This window comes from Meriones unguiculatus (assembly GCF_030254825.1).
Source record: "Meriones unguiculatus strain TT.TT164.6M chromosome 13 unlocalized genomic scaffold, Bangor_MerUng_6.1 Chr13_unordered_Scaffold_34, whole genome shotgun sequence".
Classification (NCBI taxonomy): Eukaryota; Metazoa; Chordata; class Mammalia; order Rodentia; family Muridae; genus Meriones; species Meriones unguiculatus.
The window spans coordinates 7,317,569-7,344,124 of record NW_026843646.1 but is presented as its reverse complement, the minus strand read 5'-3'; the positions used below and the strand labels follow the sequence as shown (position 1 = coordinate 7,344,124).

General features: G+C 39.8%; 1 protein-coding gene across 1 annotated transcript; it reads right to left on the bottom strand.

The window, feature by feature from the left end:
* Nucleotides 1-20,217: 20,217 nt before the first annotated feature.
* Nucleotides 20,218-23,757, bottom strand: LOC132650874 (zinc finger protein 431-like; the record flags this gene model as incomplete). Its single annotated transcript, XM_060376211.1, has 3 exons — nucleotides 20,218-22,117; nucleotides 23,390-23,450; nucleotides 23,640-23,757. Coding segments are annotated over 3 exons (2,079 nt in total), but the record flags the coding sequence as incomplete, so codon positions are not given.
* Between the last annotated feature and the right edge of the window lie 2,799 nt (nucleotides 23,758-26,556).

The following is a 26,556-nucleotide window of genomic DNA, read 5'->3' as shown; positions in this document are numbered from 1 at the left end:
CAACTCTTACTTCAGAGTAAGGCAGCTTTTGCCTCTGAGAAGGCAGGCTCAGAGAAAGAGATACAGCTGCTTCTATGCAGGACCAGAAGTTTATTTCAACCACCCTGGCTGCAGTCTATCTCAGGGCTATGACATCATCACAGGAAATTTTATTTCATAAGATTTATTTATATTTTATGTATGTATATATGGAAGTTTTTTTTTCCATGTATCTGTGTACAGTACAGGTAGAGGCCAGAAGCAGGCATCAGATTCATTGGGAATGAAGTTAAGGAGCTGTTTAGCTAAGAACTTCTTTCTGAATTGGAACCTATGTCTTTTGTGACACCACACAGTGATCTTCACTGCTATGGTATCTTTTTAGGCACTTTTCATTTCAAATTTATTTTTGGACGTGTTAATTAAAATACATACATCATTTCCTCCTTTACATGGCCTTTCTCCATCCCTTCCCATATTCTTCATTTCAATTTTTCCTATTAAATATGTAAGTTTTTTATAAATATATATACAATACTTGCTGAGTTTTTCTGTTGGGTGTATTTATTGTTGTACATTAATTAAAATATATTACATCAATTTCCCCTTTCCATATCCTTTCTTCATCCCTTCCCAAATTCATCCATTCCAAATTTTCCTTATAAGTATGTGAGCAATTATGTTTAAATATATGAATTAAACCTGAATCCATTTCTGTTCGTTCTGTTTATATGGTTTCAGGCCTGAAGACTTTCCATTGGATATGTAATGAGGGAGTTAATCCCTGTCTGAGGCTGATTTCTCCACCTGCAGGAGAATTCCATTCATTAATGACTAACAGGAGTCTGATCCTGAAGTGACCTAAGCTGCCTTGAAAAAGAAACATTAGAATAGAAAAGAGAAAGCAGTAAATATCTCAACAAACAATTGCTAGTGCCATGGCTCTGAATATCTGCAGCTGTAGGGAAGACTATGGACTTTGGCCTGGGCTACTATCTGCCTCTCTTTATTCTGACGGTCTCCCACTATACCACCGATCATTCACTCCTTGGGTGACCTTGAAACCCTGAAATTCCTGCCTATTCTTTCTAAGTACCTTATGTCACCATACCTGGCTGAGGTGGCTTCAACTTTATTTAGTGATATAATAGAATGATGTAATGAGTAAGATTAGCAGTTACACTTAACTATATTACAAAACCACATATTTCTTTGAGCCTCAGTTTGACTCTCTGTAGAATGAAAATAGAACTCTGCCCTACTCTTAGATGAGTTATAATACACTCGATGATAAAGGAAAGCAATATTGTTCAGAAATGGACTTTAACCAGGAGTGCTGCGTTAGATGGGAGCTTTCTTCTGTTACTGGAGTTAGGAACATAGCCCATGTTCTAATTATCATATAGTCAGGTTCAGCCACTCATCCTCAATAAGCCAATTAAAAAAACCTGATTTGCCAAGCTGTGACATGTCTCCTATAATGCAGGCACTCTGGAGGGAAAGTGGGTATATCTAGGATATAGTGAGTTCCGGGGTAACCAGAGATACATACTGGGATTATCTTTTTAAATAAAAAAAGAGAGAAAACAATGACAGAAGGAAATTATTAATAAAAACTGAAAACATATTAACATATTTATTCAGTAGTTTTGACCAGAGATGAGGTTATAAGGAAACTATTACATCCTCTAGGTCCTAACTGTTTTAGATGGAAGGCAAAATACACACAACCAAGTATCTAACCAAGCCATATAATTATTTTTTTCTATCCTTAAATCTGTCTATCATTCTCAGCTCCTTTATCTCTCACAAAGTATTCAGACATTGAGTTAATGATTGTGTAGGAGAGAATTTCTCATGTGGAGGAATCAGCCTTTTCACAGAAAGAGATTCGAGGGGTAAATTAGAATTTCATGGAGCCCATGGTTTTACTAGATGTTCACCTTAGGGAGAGATATAAATGTCTTTAGAATATCCTCATTCCTATGAGGCAGACAGGTCAAAGGGATGAAATAGTGGGGAATGAGGAGCTTTAAGATCCAATAAGATTTTTTTTTTTCATACAGGTCTTTCACTTATTTGTTTAGAGTACACCAAGTTACTTTTTGTTATTTGTGGTTATTGTAAAGGGTGTTGTTTCTTTCTCAGCCCTTTTGTATTTTGTATACAAGTGGACTACTGATGTTTTTGAGTAACTTTTTTATCCAGCCACTTTGCTGAAGGTGTTTGTCAGCTGAAGGAGATTTCTAACAGGCAAATCATGGAAACTAGAAAAGATCAACTTGAGTGAGGTAACCCAGAAGCACAAAGACACACATGGTATATACTCACTCAGATGTGGTTATTAGACATAGAGGATAAACATACTGAGATCTATACTGCTGCAGTAGCTGGACAACAGGGAAGACCCTAGGGAAGATGATCAATCCTCATTCAGAAGGGAAAATGCGGTAGATATCCAAAGCAATAGAAGACAGGGAATAGGACAGGAGCTTACCACAGGTGGACTCTGAAAGAATCCACTGATTGAGGTATCAAAGCAGAGGCTGAGACCCATAGTCAAACTTTAGGCAGACTACATGAAATTTTATGAAAGAAGGGGGAGATAGAAAGACCTGGAGGGGAAAGGAGATGTCAAAAGGGACCAATAGAACCCCAAAATAGTGGGCCTTGGGGTCCTTGTAGAGACGGATACCTCAACCAAGGACAATGCATCGAGAAGACCTGAAAACCCTGCTCAGATGTAGCCAATAGGTTCTCTCTCTCTCTCTCTCTCTCTCTCTCTCTCTCTCACATACACACACACACACACACACACATGCACACCACACTTATTCTTGAAGATTAAGTAAGACAGACTCCAGCAGGTAGGTTCCAAAAAGCTTCTTTTTTTTAAGCCTCTCTTCATTTAGCTTCTCTTACAGGCTATTTTTTCTTTACACAATCACATACATACATATATACATACATACATACATACATTCATGCCTGCATACATACATACATACATATATACACATTCACATACTGGGTAGATAGAGCAAACTCCAGAGAGCGATCAATCTATCTTACATATATACAACTTGGTGGATGGAATAAACTCCAAAGAGCCAGTACCAAACCACCTTACCTACATATACATACATCATGATGGATAGAACAAACACAAAAGAGCAAGTTCCATCCCAACCTTACATACATACATATACATACATCTTTGTGGATGAAACAAACTCCAAAATGTAAGGTTCAAACCACTCTATACAAATACACGTCGGTGGATGGAAAAAGACCCAGAATGCTAGTTCATATCACACTTTCCTCTTTTTCCACAGCTTATCTATCCCAGCAAGATCTTTCAAGCAGTACTAAACACAGAATGTGGTTACACCCTCTTTTCTTTAAGTGAATGATTACAAAGAATATACCTCCAAAAAAAAAAAAAAAAACAAACCACACCACATATTCCGCAATACCTTCACATGACCAACTGTTTTATGTATTATGGGTAAAAAACAAATATGAAAAACAAGTTATTGCCAAGACCCCATATACACTTGTAATTAATGAACTTGTGATCAATTAACAAGATGAGCAAGCAACATAACTTCTCAGCCACCTTTTTTTTTACTGGTAAGCTGAAATTTGTGGTAATTAAGAAACCATTATATTAAAAAGTAATCTTACAACATTCTTAAAAGGATTTCAAATCTAAACTTTTATACATATAAGACAATCAGCCGCTTCTACATTAAATCTTAAAGGGATGTATATCTGCTCATTAACTTGTATTAAGTCATATCAGGAAGCTGAGGGCAAAACAAGTATAAGGAAACCAATTGCTGTCTCAGTTACAGGCACAGCTGGAGAGTGTCCAGTCAGCTAGTGCTACCTTGGGTTTTTGTTTCTGCTCATGAAACTTAAAGAGTCCCCAGCTTTACTGTTAAGAGTGTACTTTTCTTAACTCCACATGGTTCTCTAAGATTTTTTTACATCAGACTCATTAGCAAAAACATCTTACCTAACCTTGTTAAACAATCTGCAAGTTGATATGGAGAAGGGAGGTTAGCCCAGAAAATGGGTTGATATGGGCAGGAAAAATCAGGGTAGGGAGTGCAGTTTGCCAGCCAAGAGAACCATACTAAGCTTTGGAAGGACTGAAGGATTTCTGAAAGAAAATTGGCAGCTAGGTCCATTTTAATATTTTTAAATAGGTACCTCTGCCATTTATCCCAGGCTTAAAACCTACATCAATGGAAATATAAACTTTAGAGAGCACCATGATCTGCATAAGATGATTGTCAAATGAGCCCACATGGAAGAAAGGTAACAAAGAAGATTATACTTTTTTTCTTTCTTAATATCTTCTTTCTTTTTAATGAAGAAGGTTAGTTACCCAGGCTGGACTAAAATTTCTGCTCTTAATTTCTTCTCTGTCAGCCACTGTGCTTGGCTCAGAAGATTCCATATCCTGAATCTTGCCAGCAACATTCCTGTGAAATAAACATTAAGTGTAACTCCTTTTACAGAGCCCCACCCCCAAGGCACTGGTTGATTGGGTATCTCACATCCAGAAACATCTAAAATATGAAATGCTATGATACCTGAAACTTTTGATCTGAAGCATTCCAGAGATAAGGTGGTTCTCCTCCTGCCTTGGGGGCTTTTTCCCACCAGCCCAGGAAAGCAGGAGCAGGAGAAGATTGGGTGTAAAGCTTGGAAGACCAACAAGCATGACAGAGATTGGCCATTCTGGGAAGCCCCACAAAGAGCAAGTTAAACTTTAAATTATAAAACAATGCTATATACTCCTTGGGATACTTCAAGGATAGGTGTGCATAATTGTTTAAAATTAGGCACATCTAAGATGCTTGCTTTGCATTAAACAGCACACTCCTATCATATGAACAAGAACACAGTACTTAATTATCCTATAGGTGAAGGGAGGGGAGAGTTAGCTAGGAGTTGTGTCCAAGGCTATCCATCAAATGTGGTTGGTGGCATCTATGTCTAAAAACATTCCTTATGAAGTCAGGCAGAGATCAGTAGGCTCTGGTGGGGAGAGGGACTCCTGCACCTTAATGTCCAGCTCAGAATGGCTATCCAGTCTGGGAGGGCTGCAACCAGAAACAGCAGCGTACTTTCAATGAGAGAAGAGACATTCAGCCTTCAATTAGGGTGTAATTAACAACTAAAAGTGGACATCTTTTGTTGGCAGAGCTCTTAAGCTTTTCATATTCAAACTCAGGGCCTCAAGAGCAACAAGTGTTCTGAACCAATCAATAAGCCTTTGGTCTAGAGTAAAAAAGTTCATTTCCTACTATGCACATCAGTCAGGTCACAATCTCCTTCTACTTCACCTTCAGGGAGTCTGAAAATATCTTCTGGTCCCCAGAGACACCTGCACTCATATGCACATACTTGCACACATACCCCTACAAACATACTTAATTAAAAATAAATAAGCCTAAAAATAAATCTTTAAATATCATCATTCAGCCCTACAGAAGATACTACAAGGAAAACTGCAGCCCAAGGAGAACTACACCCAGGAAAACACAGGAAATATATAACCCCACATTAGCAAAACCAAAGGAAAGGAAACACACACACACAAACACACACACACATTACCACCACCAACATCAAAATAACAGGAAGCAACAAAAACTGGAAATTAGTATCTCTCAACATCAATGGCATCAACTCCCTTGTGAAAAGACACAGGTTAAAAGGATGGACATAAAAAAAATTCCTCTCTTTCTGCTTCATAAAAGAAACACACCTCAGCACTAAAAATAGATATTACTTTTATTAATGATATGTTCCTAGCACTGAATAGAGGGCTTAGCACCTATGAGCGATGGACTGCTCAGCCACATGGCCTACCCAGGAGATAGTTCACAACTGTCTGTAACTCCAATCATGGGAGAACAGACATTCCCTTCTGGCCTCCACTGATATCGTGCATGTACTTAGTATACACACTGGCAAAACTTATGCACCTAAATTACAATCAATTTTAATTTTTCAAGAAATGAGTACATATATGGGAAGAACATGTGTTTTACATTAGGGAGTTACATGTGCATGCGTCTTTTCACCATTTTCATTGTCTTGTCCTCTATGAGGCCAGAAGAATACACCCGACACCCTTGGCTTAGAAACACAGGTAGTTCTGGCCATTTGATGAGAGTGCTAGGAATTAAACTGCGTTTACAAAGGGCTCCATAGTTTACAAGTATATACCGTTTGTAGTTCCCACTATCTGCTTCAGACTGCAGGTTGAGGATGTGAGCTCCAAGCTTCCTAATTCAGCTACCATGTGTGACACTGGTGATGACCATTTCACAATGATCCCATATCCCTCTACAACCATAAAGCAAATTAAACATATTTGGAAGTGCCTTAAGAGATTGTGTTTTGTCACTGAAAAGGAAGTAATACACACCCATAAATTTTACAACTGGATGATTTATTTATTGCTGAGACTCATAGACAAAACTTGGGCAGAGTGCAGGGGATCTTATGAAGATACCAATCCAAGGGGTGGAAACCAAACGGCGAACCTCTGGACCTGCAGCCTATACTCTTACCCCCTGAATTGGACCTGCAACAGATCCTCTTAACCTCTGTGCCATAGTATTTTCTCTTTGCTGTTGCTCTTCTTTTAGGGCACATTCTCCCGTGTCTCCGCGCCCTCTAGTGGTGACGGGAGGCAACTTCTTCACTGCTTTTCTCCAGGACTGTCTCAGGTTTCATTGGCAGCATTTCCTGGCGCCATGGCAGGGGCACCCTCTTCTCCTACACTCCCCCAGGCAGAGCACCACTGCGAGAGAGAAGCCAGAGGCTCAGCTACTGCCGGGCCAAGGGGCACAGGGCCTCGGGCACCCCATGGAGGGAAGAGAAGGGGCTAGAGAATTGCATGGCTGTTTCTGTTGTTGTTGTTTGCTTGTTTGTTTTGTTTTTTGTTTTTAATTTTTATTTTTGGAAATGTGGCCATAGACCTTTGCCTTTAGCTCACGAAAAGGGATCTGACCCCAGGCAGTTGAGCAAACCTTCTGCCGTCCTCTCTCCATCACAGTGATGAAACTCCACCAGCAAAGCGACTCGGGGAGCAGAGGGTCTCTTTCCCCTACATTTCTGCCCTGTCCGGTGGTGTCCAGGGAACTGTGAAGCAGCGGGGCAGACAGGGATGGTGGCCCTCAGGGAGAGCAGAGAGCCCGTGAGGGGGAGGCTTGGGCTGGGGAACTCCAGGAAGTGACCCTGCTTCCTCAGATAGAACTCTGAACCCTGGTTACCAGGTAACCAGAGGCAAGCAGCAGCAGAGGCCTGGAGAGACCAAAGCATCTGGAGAACATTGAGAGTTAAGCCCTTTCTCCTGCTTCCAGACCTCCAGAGGCTCAGGTTTCTGAGAAGACAGCCAGGGTGGTGGCCTGGGCCGCTGCTGGACACCAGGTGCACTCCCTGACAAGCTCCTGGCCTGTTCCTCCCTGGAAGACCAAGGTGAATGGGGCCTGCCTGCTGCAGGGGAGCTTTCTGCCTGCCCCCTCGCCCCTCCCCCAGACCCTATGATCAACAGTAATCCCAGCTTGGGTGAGTGTTCCCCTGAAGACACCCAGGAACACTCTTCATGTCCCCTTCCAGCTTCGGTGTACGGAAAGGGGTCCTTGTTGCCTCTCAGGGTTTGCACACTTCAAGCCTCCCTTCAGGCCTGATCCTTCCTCAGAGTGAGAGGGAGTCCTTCCATGCCCTTCTTCCCCCACTGCAAAAGGGAGAGAGAAGGCAGAAGGAAAGACCCCGCTCCAGGAAAATAAAGAATAGGGGAGGGGGGCGTTGAGGCAGAGGCCCGGCCTCTAAGAGCTCGGCCTCAGTGGTGAGGCTGCGCCTGGCAGCCCATTTCCCCAGCCGCGGGTCCGACCAGCCTGGGAGAAACGCGAAGACCAAGCCCTCTGTGGGTGGGGCGGGGGAGGGGCAGGCGCAGGCGCAGAGCACTCCTCCATTGTCAAGCGTGATGAAAGCGCCGTCGCTATGGATACAGACGCTGAAGGGAAAACGCTGAGCTCGCCTGGTCCTGGTGGGCGGAGGCAGTGAGGGCGGTGATGGAAATCCACTTCTCGGGCCCGGTGACGGTGGTTGTGGCTCGGCTAGCGGACTGCTTCATAGTGGTACGCTGAGACCAGGAGAAGCCAGGTAAGGGTGTGGGCGCCGCCTGAGCTCCGCTTCTGCCCCTGGGCTCTGCCTCTACCCCGAACTCTGCCTCAGTCGCCCCGGGCTCGGGCTCCGCCTCCGCCGCAGGATCCGCCACCGCCCCCAAGCTCCACCTCCTACATACACCGGGCTCCGCCTCCCTCCTTTCCCGGGCTCCGCCTCCTCCCACCCAGGCTCTGCCTCTGCTACCACGGGCTCCGCCTCTGCTCCCCGGAGCTCCGCCTCTGCCCTAGGCTCCACCCCCCACCCCGGGCTCCTCCTTCCACCCCAGGGCTCCATCCACGCCCCGTCCCGGGCTCTGCCTCTGCCGCAAGTTCCGCCCCCAGGTTCAGCCTCCGCCTCCCCAGGCACCGCCTCCATCCCCTCCGAGCTCCGCCTCCATCCCCCGGGCTCCGCCTCTGCCCTACCAGGCTCCGCTTCTGCCCACCGGGCTCCGCCTACACACCGGGCTCCTCTCTCCGCACCAGGGCTCTGCCCCCGCCCAGCTCCAGTTTCTGCCTCTATCTCCCGGGCTCCGCCTCCGCCCCCACTAGGCTCCACCTCTGCTTCCTCGGGCTCCTCCCCCGTCCCCGCCCCGGGCTCCGCCTCTATCCCCGGGTTCCGCCTCTCTACGCCCCGGGCTATGTCACCCGCAGCCCTCGGGCTCCGCCTCCGTTCCCTGGGCTCCTCTGCCGCCGCCTCCTCTGAGCTCCGCCTCAGCCCCCAGCAGCCATCCAGTGGGCTAGGTGGTGCTAGGCCTAGCATCGCAGCTGGGAGGCGGGAAGGAGAGAGGGTTGGGTCCCGAGGTGTAGGAGCGGCGGGTCCACAAGTATCAGCCATCCCAATGCAGCCAAGCTTGGCTGGCTGTGGGCTTGTGTGAGGCACCCGCTGGATGGCGGTCGCAGGGCAAGGTCTGGGCGGTGCAGCTGGGGGCTGGCGGGCTGGGCGGGTCGGGAGAGCCTGCCCGAGTTCTGCCAAGAGCTTCTATGGAGGCTGCTGGTACCCGGGACCGTGCCCTCGGGCCGCTGGGGTTGGGAGGGCTGGAGCACAGTGTGTGGACTTCCTAGGATTACGCTTGTGCCCGGAAGAGAGATGCTGGGGCCAGTCCTCCCGGAAAGAAAGTACAGAGAGTCGGGTGCTGCCTCCCGCCTGCCCTTGGGAGGGTGGGGTGGGGGAGTTTGGACATCCCAGTCGAACAAAAGCCAGGTACTTGGAAAGGCCACAGGATCCGTGCACATTTCTAGGAACATTGTTTCAGGATGCATGTGCCAGCATTCCAGAATGAAATGGCTCTTCTTAAGACAGCCAGCTAACCACTGCAGGTGGTCTCTCTCACTTAGCTTTCAAGTGATTTGATTGTTCTCTTTATTCATCAGATACTTCTTCATAAGGAACAGTTTGGGAGATACACTGCTGTTTATACTTTGATGGACTTGCATAACCAAGAGTATACAGGGTTCACACAGACTTATTTTCTTATTTTTATATCTTTGTGTTGTTATATATAGATAAACGAGATGTAATAACAAGGTTAGTGTAAAGCTGGGGAAACCTCATTCATTTCAGGTTAATTCTACCAGCCCTGCAGCCCCTTGTCTCCAGAGGTGCTTGGGCTGTGTTTTGCTGATTGTTAGTCATTGGTAGCACTAGGGTACTAATGTTCTTCTCATCACTTATTATTATTTATTCATCCCTACGAATTTGTTTAAGAGAAGGGATCCTTCACATTTTTTCTCCCTACTACCTATTTGAGGTCACTTAAGAGAACTGCCTGCAGGTTGGTGAGATGGCTCAGCAGAAAAACACTCTTGCTGGCAATCCTGGAGACCTGAGTTTGATCCCTGAATTCATGAAAAGGTGGAAGGAAAGAATTGTCTTCTGACCTTCCTATGTGTTCCCTAGTATGCATGTTTCACCTTCATCATGAACACACAAACACACACACACACGGACTAAAAAGAAGACATTGAGCTGTATTTAGAGAATCTTCATGCTGCTCCATAATACCACGTCATTTCACTTTTTAGTTTCTTACAGACATAGTCTTACCCAGACTGCCAGTGTAGAGAATCAGTTTTGTTTTTAATCTTGTTTAGTTTTCAGTTACATTGTTTTTTCCCCTAAAACAACATTATTTAGGTTATTTTTTTTTTGACAGATTATCTCAACAAAGCCATGGCTATCCTGGGCTTCCCTAAGTAGATCAGATCAGGCTGGCCTTGAACCTACAGTGATCTGACTTCCTCTGCCTCCCAAGTACTGGTGTTAAAGAACATGCCCAGCTTCCCCCACAACAATTTTGAAACAATAACAAACTTGAAGATAGTTCAAAGTATGTACAGTTAATTGCTCTTTTACTTTGGACATTTTGAGAGGAAGCTGCTGACCTTATGCCCTGTCACTCGGAATGGTTTAGTGTTGATTTTATACAAACAAGAACTTTGTCTTACATAATGACAGTGCAGTTATCAAAATTGGTAATTCACACAGACACATTATTGCATTTAATTTGAGCTATGTTGACTATGTTATTACTCACATAATTGTTGAGGAAGTTGGTACATTTAAGTGTTGCATTGTTTCTTTATCTCTTTAATTTCTTTCAATATGGAACAGTTCCCTCATCTTTTTCATGATCTTGTCACTTTTGATGACTACAGATCAGTTACATTTTTCTTCATTAAATTATTTGTTCATTTTACTCCGATTCACAACCTCACTCCTTCCTATCGTCCCAGTTCCACCCTACCAACCACTTTCCCTATAACCCCCACAACCAACCCACCCTGGGATATCAAGTTACATCAGTATTAAGTACCTCTTCTTTCACTGACGCAAGACAAGGCAGCCCTGCTAGGAAAATGTGATCCAGAGGGAGGCAACAGAGATAAGAGCCGAAATCAGAGAAAGCCCCTGCCCTACTTGTTAGGGGACCTACTTCCAGACAAACAGCCCATCAGTTTCATATGTGGAGGGGTCCTAGGACTATTCCAGGCATGTACTTTTGTTGGTGGATCAGGCTCTATGAGGCCCCATGTTCCCAAGTGAGCTGCCTATGTTGGTCTTCTTGTACTGTCCTACCCCTCTAGATCCATTAATCCTTCCTCAAACTCTTCCACAAGAATCCCTGAGTTCTGCCTAATTGTTTGGCTGTGGGTCTCTGCATCTGCTTTCATTATCTGCCAGAAGAAGCCTCTCAGATGGAAGTTATGTTAGTCTTCTGTCTACAAGCATACCAGAGTATTATAGTGCCAGAATTTGGGTCTCTCCCATGGGTTGAGTCTCAAGTTGTGCCAGTCTTTGGTTGGCCATTTCCTCAATCTCTCTTCTGTCTTTTATTCCTGCATATCTTGTAGTTGACAAATTTGTGTCAAGGGTTTTGCCAGTTGGTTGGTGTCTCCCTCCCTCCACTGGCTACAAGATGTGTCCACGTCAGTCTCAATATCCCTGCTGCTCGGCATCTCAGCCAGACTCACACCCCCATATTTTCCTAGGTACCTCCAGAATTCCAGGTCTTCATTTTATTTCAGAGATGCTGCAACACCAATTTCCCTTCTCTCCTAGCCCTCTCACCCCATCCACACTTTTCCAACATATGATCCCCCATCGTGTTCCTCTTTTCACCCCCTCTCCCACCGACTTCCTCTCTCCCTCCACTTCCCATGCCTGTCCCCTTCTTAGAGGGATTCAAGTATCCTCTCTTCTACCCTCCATGTTATTTAGTTTATTTAGGATTATACCGTGGTTATCCTGTAAGATATGGCTAATATCCCAGGTTTGTTATTTTTGTTGACTCTCTCTAAGCTCTCTGTGTTCTCATGGATCAATGCATAAACTGGGACCAAGGTATCACAAAAGTGTAACACACTGTGTCCTGTCAGGTGGTACATACTTTCACTTTCATTACTTGTAATCAGTGTTTTCCAGGCTTTTCTACTACAGTGTTAATAAATGTACACCCATGAGTACCTTAACACTCTGTGTCTTGGTCCACATCAGAATGTTAATGCATTTGACATACACTTACATCAATATGGATTCATGATTTATGTGCCTTCTGCAGCTGACTAGACTGTTATTGTTTGTTTTAGTCTGCTGGGGCTAAGTGACAAATGATTAATAACAAAGGCTTTAGTTTTCACAATTGTAAACTCTAGAAAGTCTAAAGTTAAATTATAAGGTGTACTTGGGGGCATGCTTGTGTACAGTCATGTTCTCACTTTAAACTCAGTGTTCTAAAGGGCCACATGATTTCATAGGATCTCTTCAATAAGGTTCTGAACCTATTTACAAGGGCTTCACCACCCATACCTGAGTACCTCCCAAAGATCTCCTGCAGTTCTGTTACTTTGAGTTTCAAGACTTCTACATAGGAATTTTGGGAGGACATAGATATGCAGATCATTTTGATGTTCAAATTGTTTTGTCATTTGACCAATGAGAGCTTCTGTGTCTTTTTTTTTCTTTCCATTTTTTATATTATTTTTTATTAATTACACTTTATTAACTTTGAATCCCTCTGTGTCCCCTCCTTCCTCCTCTCCCAATCCCATCCTCCCTCATTCTTCTCCACACATGCACCTCCCCAAGTCCACTGATAGGGGAGGTCCTCCTCTCCCTCCCTCTGATCATTGTCTATCAGGGCTCATCACGAATAGCTTCATTGTCTTCTTCTGTGGTCTGCTAAAGTTGCTTTCCCCTCAGGGGGAGGTGATCAAAGAGCAGGCCAATCAACACATATCAGAGACAGTCCCTGTTCCCATTACGATGGAATCTACTTGGACACTGAACTGCCATGGGCAACATCTGTGCTGGGTTCTAGTTTATCTCCATCAATGGTCCTTGGTTGGAGTATTAGTCTGAGAAAAGTCCCCTGTGCCCAGATTTTTTGGTTCTCTTGCTCTCCTTGTGGAGCAGCTGTCCTCTCCAGGTTTTATTATTTCCTACTTCTTTCATGAAGTGCTCTGCACTCAGCCCAAAATTTGGCTACAAGTCTCAGCATCTTCTCTGATACCCTGCAGGGTAGAGCCTTTCAGATTCCCTCTGTGGTAGGTTCCTGTCCTGTTCCCTGTTTTATCCCTCTTCTGATGTCCATCCTCTTTGCCTTTCTGAATGAGGATTCAGCATCTTAGCCAGAGTCCTCCTCCTTCATAAGTTTCTCTGGTTGTATAGATTTTAGTATGTTTATCCTATATTATATATTTAATATCCACTTATGATTGAGTATATACCCTGTGTGTCTTTCTGCTTCTGGGATACCTCACTCAGGATGATCTTTTCCAGTCCCCACCATTTGCCTGCAATTGTCATGATTTCCTTATTTTTTTTATTGCTGAATAATATTCCATTATGTAGATTTACCAAAATTTTTGTATCCATTTTTCAGTTGAGGGGCATCTGGGTTGTTTGCAACTTCTGACTATTACAAATAAAGCTGTTACAAACATGGTTGGACAAATAAATGTCTTTGTTGTATTCTTGAGCAACTTTTGGATATATGCTTAGGAGTGGTATAGCTGAATCTTGAGAAAGCACTATTCCTAATTGTCTGAGAAAGTGACAGATTGATTTCCATAGTGATTGTACAAGTTTACATTCCCACCAGGAGTGGAGAAGGGTTCCTCTTTCTCAACATCCTCTTCAGCATGTATTGTTATTTGAGCTTTAGATCTTAGCTATTCTGATGGCTGTAAGGTGAAACCTCGTGATTGTTTTCATTTGCATTTCCCTGATGACTAAGGGCATTGAGCATTTCTTTAAGTGTTTCTCTGTCATTCGTCTATTGAGAATTCTCTGTTTAGCTCTGTGTCCCTTTTTTTATTGGATTACTTGATTTGTTGCTGTTTAACTTCTTGAGTTTTCTATATATTCTAGATATTAGCCTTTTTGTCAGATATAAGGTTAGTGAACTTTATATTCTTTCCCATTCTGTAGACAGTGTCCTTTGCTTTACAGAAGCTTTTCACCTTCGTGAGGTCCCATTTATTGATTGTTGCTTAGAGCCTGTGTTGTTACACCAGCCAAGACACAAGACCTGAGAAAGATATTTTCCTGGCAAGAAGAACATAAGAGTCCTTTCCAAAGCAATGGTTTTCTTCAACATAGCAAGCACTGGGATTTAACTTAGGGCATATGGATATGTTCAAATATGGGTTCTCTATTCAGAACCATGCTAAATTAAGTCCTATTCTGAATGTGATAAAAATGTAAAATCTGAGCTCAAAAGGCACTCTTTGCTCAAAGCCAGGTGGAAATATGTGTAAAATTTTTAAAATGGACAGAAATGCCCCTGAGATTATGACCACAAGTTCTTAACTGAAAATGAAGTAAATGAGGCCATGAAACTAGATTGCTCAGGAGGCAATGCCATCTGGTAATCATGATGTCTGATCAATGAGGGGATAATTCAATGCTATATTTCTCACTTACACAAATGACAGAGAACACAAATTCAGAAAATTTCTAGCATCCCTGTGTACACTATACCTCAGGAAAAAAACATCTATAACTTGAAATATAGTTTACATTTTGAAATCATTTTGATACATGACATTTCTACATAACCATGGCTGTTTTAGAACTGTCTGTGGAGCTGGGCATGGTGGCACACACTTGTAATCCCAGCATTCAACCAGGAAGAGGCAGACAGATTTATGTGATTATGAGGATGGCTGGGTCTACAAAGTGAGTCCAGAACAGCCAAAGCAACACAAGAAAATTGTGTCTCAAAAACAAACAAACAGAGAACACACTCTGTGTAACAGTCTGGCCTCAGTCTCAGAGAGATCACCCTGCCATTGAAACCTAGGTTTAGGATGACAGACATGCACTTATGAGCCAACCTATGATTTTTAAGTGGTCTATACTTGAATCAAGGAATTAAAGGATAAAATAAGATGTACAAAGGAACCATTTTCCTTTTAATGAACAGTAATAAGACTTCAAATTCTACAAATAATTTCAGTCATCTATTAGTGGCTGCATTCCTTTGTTAATTTCATCATTTTTAACTGGATATTAGGCATATAATATAGAATAATCATCCTAAAATCTGCACAGCTAAAGAAGCAAATCAAGGAGGACCCTGGGTAAGATGCTCAATCTTCATTCAGAAAGGCAAAGGGGATGGATATCAGAAGATGTAGAAAACAAGGAACTGGACAGGAACCTACCACATAGGGCCTCTGAAAGACTCTATACAGCAGAGTATCAAAACATATGCTGAGACTCATAACCAACCTTTGGGCAGAGTACAGGTAATCTAATGAAACAAGGGGGAAGATAGAAAGACCTGGAGGGGACAGGAGCTCCACAAGGAGAGAAATAGAATGAAAAAATCTGGGCACAGAGATTTTTGGAGACTCATAATCCAAATAAGGACCACAAATGGAGATAATGTAGTACCCGACAGATATAACCCATTGCAGCTTAGTGTCCAAGAGGGTACCCTAGTAATGGGAACAAGGACTGTCTCTGACATGAACTCAGTGCCTGGCTCTTTGATCACCTCTGCCTGCAGGGGGAACAGCCTTACCAGTCCACAGAGGAAGACAATGATGACAGTCCCCATGAAACCTGATAGACTAGGTTCAGATGGAAGGAGAGAAGTACCTCCTCTATCAGTGGACTGGGGGAGAAGCATAAGAGAAGAGGGAGATTTGGAGGGGAGAAGAAGGGGTCTATAGCATGGATACAAAGTGAATAAACTGTAATCAATAAAAATGAAATAAAAAAATTTAAAAATGCTGGAGTGTGTTTGTGTGCACATACATATGTTATGGTGTATACGTGCTAGTGAGAGTACAACTTATTGCTATTATGTACATCTTATATGTAAGTTATTGACATGGAACACAAAGAATCTTTTGGCCAGTGACCATACTTGCATTTATTTAGCCTGAAAATATATTTACGTATCTGCTAGTGTGTGAATCTGCATATACAGCAAGACAACTATAGAAACATTAGAAAAATCTGTAGCAGTGATATGGACTACTCAGGGATTGATCTCAAATCATCAGGCTAAACTAAATTTACCCACTGAGACAATTCTCTGACATTGACTTGCAGTTTTGAGAAAGTCTTAAGAACAAGTCTTTACTCCTAAGAAATAACTAACATTCCAAAACAAGACAGGAGTGTATAATTTTCATTTGCAAGTAGCATTTATTATTCAAATAATTTCATTTTCTTCCATCCTCAGATGACAATATATTCATAATCAGAATAGAAGACAATATTGTACTGATGTAATTTTTCAAGTACGTTTTATGAGTCTCAATGAGCTTAGTGGGGAGTGCTTGTGGTATGCAAGAGACAACATAAACTTGAAAAACATATAACCATGACCAAAAGAGATCCCATAGAGTATCACACATTCTTCATATAGCTGTCATAGCCTAAGAATGAATAGTACATTACACACACAAGATGCCTTTTTGAAATAAATCTTGTTGCTGTTACATTAACTATCACTTCTAGATAAATCTCTAAGAAGGCAAAACTTCAAGATGAAGTACCATATAGTAAATATGGGAAACATGCAGAAGCATGAAACTTCAAACAATATATACATACATATGTACACACATACTATTAAGCATCAATTAATTATTTATATTCAAGCAAGGCTTAAAAACCAACATCTTAAATGAACTTGTGAAAACATTTAAAAAAATTACAAGTTCTCATAGACACTTCCTTGAAAACTATGATCTCACACTGCCTGATATAAATAAGCAATGGACCACATAGAGGATGGGGATTCCATTCTATGCATTGCAGCAGTAAAATTCCTATAACCAAGTGGAAATGCATTAGAACATGAACAGCCACCACAGAATGAATATCAGAACCTAATAAAACTTCTGTGAATGGATTTGCTATACACACAGCAAATTCAATACCTACTCCAATGTTTCAAAATTTAGACCACAACCACAATTGGTGATCTCCTCCATTACAATGAAGTGAACATGGTAAATAATTACTTTTCTTGGAAATAAATACATTTATTATGTCCAAAGTAATAAACGCTTTTGCATAAATAAGATTGCTCTCTTCTATGAATTATTTTCTACTTCCTGACATCAAGATGATATACTAAGATTTAAGATATTTACAGTACTATATACATGGCTTTGCAGTTAAGACAAATTCATTCCCAAGACCTACATCAGCTTTTTTACAACTTTCTATAATTCCTGGTATGAGAAAAATTAGTGTGTCTAGTCTACATGGAAACTAGAATGGACAGGCACATGGATAGACAAAGACACATTATTTCTTAGGAATAAAGACTTGTTCTTAAGACTTTCTCAAACCTGCAAGTGAATGTCAGAGAATTGTCTCAGTGGGTAAATTTAGTTTAGCCTGATGATTTGAGATCAATCCCTGAGTAGTCCATATCACTGCTACAGATTTTTCTAATGTTTCTATAGTTGTACTGCTGTATATACAGATTCACACACTAGCAGATACGTAAATATATTTTCAGGCTAAATAAGGGCCAGTATGAGATTCTTTGTGTTCCATGTTAAGAACTTACATATGAGATGTTGTACATAATAGCAATAAGTTGTACTCTCACTAGCACGTATACACCATAACATATCACATAAGGGAAATTAAAACAAATTCTTGAATATATGTTTACTCATGAATGTTTTACTTATATGTTGGCAGCAACTACAGGCTTATCTACAAATGTTTTCTTCATCATGAATTCTTTCATGTAACAGAAATCAAACACGTAGGTTTGAAGTCAGAGAAATTAATCCTTCTCAGTTGGTGGTATCATTTGGGAATGTTTAAGAAATGTATCCCTGCTGGAGAAAGTATGTTATTTGGGGTGGGCTTGATAGTTTTCAGCTGCATACCTTCTGTAGTTCCCACTCTCTGCTTCATGCTGTAGGTGGAGGTTGTGAGCTCCAAGCTTCCTACTTTAGCTGCCATGTATGACACTTGTTTTGCCCAATTTAAAGTGATCACATATCCTCTACCATATCATAAGGCAAAGTCAACATATTTGGAAGTTGCCTTAGACATTGTGTTTGGTCACAGAAAATGCACTAATACGCACACATAAATGTTACAACTGGATGATTTATTTCATGTAATTGAAGTGAATTGTGAAATAAAAACATATTATCTTATTGTTTCAATTCATATGCCTTTGGTCCATGAGATTTCAATTGGAAACAAAATAAGGATGGATGTCATAAATGCATGCATACACTGTTGCTAGAATTTTTCTCGAAAATAATCTAGTGTAATTGAATGCAACCTGGTGGGTCAAAGATCTTAACAAAATTTTTATTCTAATAGATGTTCATCCAAATGAGTTCTTTTAGGTTCTCAAAGACTACTGTGATATGCAAAGGCTTTAAGATGTAGCCCACACAGTAAGGCTTTTACTCTTATATAATGGTAGCATGAAGCAGAAAACCTTACCATACTGACTACATTCATGGGGTTTCTCTGCAGCATGTCTTTTTCTAATGATTTCAAAGAAAACCCTATGAAAAGGATTTACCACATTGCTTATTGAGAGGGTTGCACTGCAGTGTGTGTTCTTTTATGTATTTGGGGATAACTGTATTAAGAAAAGGCTTTATCACATGAAGGCATGTGAAAGGTTTCTCTCTACTATCTGACCATTTGTATACTTGAACATGACTTTGATATGTACTACATGTAAAAGCAAATTGTATGTGGGAACATGAAAAAGCAATTTGTCCTAAGTATTTCCTTTTAGTTACCAGCCTTCATTGATTTATAAGGTGAACATAAGTTTAAGTTCATAGTCCCTAAGAAACCTGTAGACTTCCCAATAGCTGACCGACTTTAATTCCTAAACTTTTGTTGCCCAAAACATGACTGTTCCATACCATGATTTTTGGTCCCCTAACTAAAATGACTGACCCAAACCACAGATTCTCTATCCTAAAACATAATAACTTTTTCTAACCACAAAAGAACAAATGGATATGAATGTTTTGACTGTTAAACCTACATTTTGCATCAGGTGACTTCCTCAAAGACATAAACAAATCCCATATGCCTAAACCATGACTGATGGAAATAATTCAGTTGTAAAACGCTAAAGATGTTTATGATTTTCAAGCTCAGAACCTCTGTAACTTTCTGGCTCATTGGATGGGTAGGCATCACAGTTCAACATTATGTGTCCTTCATCAAACTGGATGACAATATTTTTTTTTCATCTGTATTGACCTGTTTGAGTTGTATTGGATTCAGTGAATAGAAGAACACAAAAGCCTTACCATATTGATTATATTCTCAGATTTTTCTCTCCATTTTGAAACTTTTATGAGGATGTAGAATATAGATATGTGTAAAGGTCTCCCATTTTAACACATTCATAAATTTTCTCTCTGTATGAATTCTTTCATGATGACAAAGATTATACAAATGTGGAGTAGCTTCACCATGTAAATACACTCATAGTCTTTTGTTCCAGTATGAATCCTTTCATGATGTTGAAGATGATTGTGAACAGAACGTTTTCATTAGATGACAGTTATGTGAAAAGGCTTTACCACATAGGTTACATTAATAAGGTTTCTCTCAAGTGTAAGCTCTTTTATGTATTAGGAGATGACTGTTACATACAAAGGCTTTCACACATTGATTACATCCATAAGAGTTCTCTCCAGTGTTAGTTCTTTTTTGTATTAGGAGACTACTGTTACACGCAATGGCTTCACCACCTTAGTTACATTCATAAGGTTTCTCTCTAGTATGCATTCTTTATGTCATAGGAGATTACTATTACATCAAAATGCTTTATCACATTGATTTCATTCAAAAAGTTTCTATCCGGTGTGCTTCTTATATGTACATGGAGATTATTATGGCATGCAAACTTTTTCACACATTGGTCATATTCATAGGGTTTCACTTCAATAAGTGTTCTTGTTCAAGATAAGTCTTACACGAAATGACTTCATGACATTAGTTATATTCATAAGGATTTCTGCAACATGGATTTTTATGTTTTCGGAGAACACTGTTATCTACGAAGGTTTTACCACATTGGTTACATTCATGAGGTTTCTCTCCAGTGTGAGTTCTTTTATGTATTAGGAATTGACTGTTCTGTGAAAAGGTTTTACCACATTGGTTACATTCATGAGGTTTTTCTCCAGTGTGAGTTCTTTTATGTACTAGGAGATTACTGTTCTGTGTAAAGGCTTTACCACATTGGTTACATTCATAAGGTTTCTCTCCGGTGTGAATTCTTTTATGTACTCGTAGATTACTGTTAGATGCAAAGGCTTTACCACATTGGTTACATTCATAAGGTTTCTCTCCAGTGTGAGTTCTTTTATGTCTTTGGAGACTACTGTTATCTGCAAAGGCTTTAGCACATGGGTTACATTCATAAGGTTTCTCTCCAGTGTGAGTTCTTTTATGTTTTTGGAGATCACTGTTCCATGCAAAGGCTTTCCCACATTGATTACATTCATAAGGTTTTTCTCCAGTGTGAGTTCGTTTATGTACTAAAAGCTTACTGTTATATGCAAAGGCTTTACCACATTGATTACATTCATAATGTTTTTCTCCAGTGTGAGTTCCTTTATGTCTTAGGAGATCACTGTTAGATGCATAGGCTTTACCACATCGGTTACATTCATGAAGTTTTTCTTCAGTGTGTGTTCTTTTATGTACTAGGAGATGACTGTTCTGTGCAAAGGCTTTACCACATTGGTTACATTCATAAGGTTTCTCTCCAGTGTGAGTTCTTTTATGTTTTTGGAGACCACTGTTAAATGCAAAGGCTTTACCACATTGGTTACATTCATAAGGTTTTTTTCCAGTGTGAGTTCTTTTATGTCTTTGGAGACTACTGTTATCTGCAAAGGCTTTAGCACATTGGTTACATTCATAAGGTTTCTCTCCAGTGTGAGTTCTTTTATGTTTTTGGAGATCACTGTTCCATGAAAAGGCTTTACCACATTGATTACATTCATAAGGTTTTTCTCCAGTGTGAGTTCCTTTATGTCTTAGGAGATCACTGTTAGATGCATAGGCTTTACGACATCGGTTACATTCATGTGGTTTTTCTCCAGTGTGAGTTCTTTTATGTACTAGGAGATGACTGTTACATACAAAGGCTTTACCACATTGGTTACATTCATAAGGTTTCTCTCCAGTGTGAGTTCTTTTATGTCTTTGGAGACTACTGTTATCTGCAAAGGCTTTAGCACATTGGTTACATTCATAAGGTTTCTCTCCAGTGTGAGTTCTTTTATGTTTTTGGAGATCACTGTTCCATGAAAAGGCTTTACCACATTGATTACATTCATAAGGTTTTTCTCCAGTGTGAGTTCCTTTATGTCTTAGGAGATCACTGTTAGATGCATAGGCTTTACCACATCGGTTACATTCATGTGGTTTTTCTCCAGTGTGAGTTCTTTTATGTACTAGGAGATGACTGTTACATACAAAGGCTTTACCACATTGGTTACATTCATAAGGTTTCTCTCCAGTGTGAGTTCTTTTATGTCTTTGGAGACTACTGTTATCTGCAAAGGCTTTAGCACATTGGTTACATTCATAAGGTTTCTCTCCAGTGTGAGTTCTTTTATGTTTTTGGAGATCACTGTTCCATGCAAAGGCTTTACCACATTGATTACATTCATAAGGTTTTTCTCCAGTGTGAGTTCCTTTATGTCTTAGGAGATCACTGTTAGATGCATAGGCTTTACCACATCGGTTACATTCATGAGGTTTCTCTCCTATATGTATCCTTTTATGTCTTAGGATATGACTTTTATTTGCAAAGGCATTACTATATAGGCTACATTCATAGTGGTCCGCACCAGTATGCATACTTTTACATGTGTGGGGACTACTGTGATGTGCAAAGACTTCATATTGAGTATCTTCAGGGAGTTTATCTGCACATTGATTGTTTTCATACCTGCAAAGATAATTGGCACATATGACAGCTTTTCCACATTCATTACACTAATGGACGTTTTTGCCACATGACTTAATTTTGCAGTTTGAATTAAAAGTAAAGGATAATTACATTTTGAGTTTTCATCATTATTTTTACATTCACAGTGTTCTCCTCTACTGCTTGTTTTGCTGAGCCAGCAATCAGCTAAGTACTGATGAAATCATAGTGTTGTTAGTTCTATGGCTGATCACCTGTCGTATATTTTGTAAACCTTTGCCCTTCCTTACTTATCTATTGGAAATAATAAAGAGCTAACAAGTGATAGCAAGGCGCAAAATGCAGGACAGAACTTCTGAGTGAGAAAGGGTTGCTGGGAAGAAGAAAGCAAATGACACACCATTCACCAACATGACAGTGAGGTTAACAGATGGACATGACCATGAACAAAGAAGTAGAGCTGCCATGCATTCGGACACTGTGCTAGGTTTGTGTTAGGGAGAAAAAAAAGGTTCAGAATCTGCCCAGTAAATTGCCTAAGCTTTAAAATATTAAAAAGCCTCTGCATCATTATTTGTACTGCTGGAAGCTCTAAATAGCCCATATAAAGCACAATAGGTATCAATTTTTAAACATCCACTCAAAATGGGGACTACTATACCTTTTAGTTGTTCTGGGTCGTACATTGTTTCTTTCAATATACACACATTAAAATGACTTGTACTCATTGTGATATATGATATAATTATTAAAAGAATAATAATAAATGACATGGTTCCATGATGCATTCACACATTTGATTTTTGTTCATCACAGACATGTGATGTAGGGATTATGGTTTTTCCACAACAACATTCCTGACTCTAAAAAAACTGCCCTTCTCACAAAACTTAGCAACATTACTACAAGTATATGAGTAACCCCATTTTACTATGGATGAGTTGATTAGTATAATCTTTTGGATATACTTTCATCACCTATTTATTGTGAATACATTTAGCAATATCTGAGTTGTAGGATACTAAACAAATTGCACTTTTACCTCAGCACTAATGAGTAAACAATTTAATCATTGATCTTGTGTATTATTCCTTGCATTCTTTCTTAGAGGAGTGCCTTGCAAACACACATCAAATACCTAACGTGGACGTACATAGTTTAGTAACAAGTTAGTCATCATCAATAAATACACTTAAAACTGATCATTTACACTGTCCCTTCTCTTTCAAACTTCCAGAACATATTAAAATTTTTTTCAGAACCATATTCATATCAGCTTACAATGAAAATTACCTTGTATGTCTTCTAGAATTTTGACAATGCTCTTCTATATTATGACTTTCCCAATTGTAGCCTAAAATACAGTAACAGAAAATGTATGCTTTATTATTGGAAATAATACAAAGTTTAAGTCGTGATCTATGGTCAATCAAAGATCGATTCATCTAATTCTTCCTCATCCTCAAGAGAAATTACAGAAGCACATCAATAATGAATAGTGTTTCCCCATATTTTAAGAAGGAAAGAAAATTCATTGCCCTACCTATTGCAGTGAGGTTCCTGTAGGTCTCTAGCATCACATCTTTGTAGAGATTCCTTTGGGAAGGATCCAGCAAAGCCCACTCTTCTTGAGTGAAGTTCACATGCACATCATTGTAGGTCAATGCAGTCTAAAATATCCACACACATGTACAACAGAAAGTATGATACTTAGAATACTGGAAATGTATCCTTCTTTTACAATATTTTCAATGTATTCTGGTGGCTCTTCTACGTAGTTTCTGACACACAAGTTGTAATGTGTGTCAACTCTTTTTCGGAGTAAACTCCACAGTGAGGTTCACCTTTCTAATTTCTGCATCCTTTTAGTAGGATATAGGCTCACAAGAGAAATGTCAATTAACAGATAAAGAGAGAGAGAGAGTAAAGAGAAAAACAGTACAGAGCCCACATGAGAAAAATAGTATAAATGATTCCTGACTCTTATAAGAATGGGCAGGCTGGGTGTATTATCTGATGACTTTAATTCCAAAATCACTCAGGAAACAGAGGCTGGTGTATTTCACAGAGGTGGATGGTAGACGGCTCTTTGCAATAAATTCCAGGACACTCAGGGGTACATAATAAGATCCTGAACAATATGCAAAAATTAATCAAACAAACAAGATAAAAAACCTTAAAGATCTTTCTCAACTTTTTATAAAGAGTTACACATTCACTCCAGTTCTGCATACATGTCTAGAAACCTGAAGTACCTCATTTTAAACTGTAATATTAATATGATCTTCTTAAAAATGAAATGTATGTTTGAACAATTACAAAAGGAGAGATGAAAATATTAGCAATGTAAATGTTGATCATAAATAAGCAACATGGGGATGGAGGTATGGCTCAGTAGTTAAGAACACTGTCTGTTCTTCCAGAGGACATGGGTTAAATTCCCAGCACACATATGACAGCTAACAGCTGTCTGTAACACAAATATATTCAATAAAATACTCGTAAAACATATGCAAGAACACATCAAAGATATACACGATGAAAAAATTGGCTTAATCTCAGGAATACAGGGATAGTTCAGTATATGAAAATCCATCTGTAATCCACCATATAAACTAACTGAAAGACCAAGATCACATGATCATCTCATTAGATGAAAAAAAAAGGCTTTGACAAAATTCAACAACCCTTCATGTTAAAAGACTTGGAGAAATCAAGCATACAAGGATTCAGGCACACACTTAACATAATAAAAGTAGTAAAAAGCGAACTGAGGGCCAACATCAAATTATTTGGAGAGAAACTTAAAGAAATTCCACTCATATGAGGTACATATCTCCATATCTCTTTAATATACTCCTTAAGTCCTAGCCAAAACAATAAGACAACTGAAGGTTATAAAGGAGATACAAATTGGAAAGGAAGAATTCAAAGTATCACTATTCGTAGATGATTTCTTAGTATACCTAGGTGACCCAAGAAATCCTACCAGGGAATTCCTACAGTTGAAATACACTTTCCACAAAGTGGCTGGGAACACAATTAAAATTTTCATTATTCCTTCTGTATACAAATAAAAAATGGGCTGAGAATAAAATTTGGAAAACAACACCCTGAACAGTAGCCACAAACAAGATGAAGTGAAAGACCTCTATGACTAGAATTTGAAGTCTTTAAAGAAAGAAACTGAAGAAAATATCAAAAGATGGAAAGATCTCCCAAACTCATGGATATATAGGATTAACATAGAAAAACAGCATTCTTTTTAAAATATTTTATTAATTACGGTTTATTCACTTTGCATCCGTCCTCCTTCTCCCCTCCCAAATGCTCCCTTTATTCCCTTTCTCTAAAGCAGCATTCTTAAAAATGGAGTCTACAGATTCAATCCATTTCCCAAAAACATTCCAACACAGTTCTTTACAGACCTTGAAAGAGCAAACATTAAATTTAAGTGGAAAAATAAAATACCCTTGATAACAGTACAATCCTATAAAATTGGAATAATGACACAGAAATAAACCCACACCCCTATTGGAACTTTACTTTCAACAAAGAAGCCAAAATTATACAATGGAAAAAAGACAGCATCTTAAACAAATTGTGGTAGATGTCCGCACATAGAAAAATGAAAATAGACCCTTTGTATGACCCTGCAGAAACTGAAGTCCAAGGGAATCAAAGACCATCACATAAACCCAGAGACTCTAAATCATATAGAAGACAAGGTGGAGAAAATTCTGGAACTAATTAACACAGGAGAACAACATCAGCACAGGCTCTGAGATCAACAATAAATGGCATCTCAAACTGAAAAGCTTCTGTAAGTCAAAGGACACTATCAATAGAACAAAACAGCAGTCAACAGATTGGGAAAATATCTACACCAACCCTACATCAGACAGAAAATTAATATCCAAAATATACAAAGAACTTAAGAAATTAAACACCAACAAATCAAAAAAACCAATTTAAAAATGGGGTTCAGAGCTAAACTGAGAAGTCATAAGAGAGAAAAGTCAAATGGCTGAGAAACACTTAAAGAAAAGATCAAAGTCCTTAGCCATTAGACAAATGGAAATCAAAATGACTCTAAGATTCCATCGTACACCAATGAAGTTGCTAAGATAAAAAAACTCAAGTGACAACACATTCTGGTGAGGATGTAGAGAAAAGGGAACTTTCCTCCAGGTCTGATGGGAGTGCAAACTTGTACTACTTCTCTGGTAATCAAACTGGTGCATTCTCAGAAAATTGGGCATATTTCTACCTCAATACCCATCTATACCACTCCAGGGAATATATCCCAAAGATGTTTCATTATAGAACAAGGACATTTGTTCTACTATGTTCATAGCTGTTTTATTCATAACATCCAGAAAGTGAAGAATGGATAAAGAACTACTAATACATTTACACAATGGAATACTCCTCAGTTATTAAAAATAAATCATGGAAAT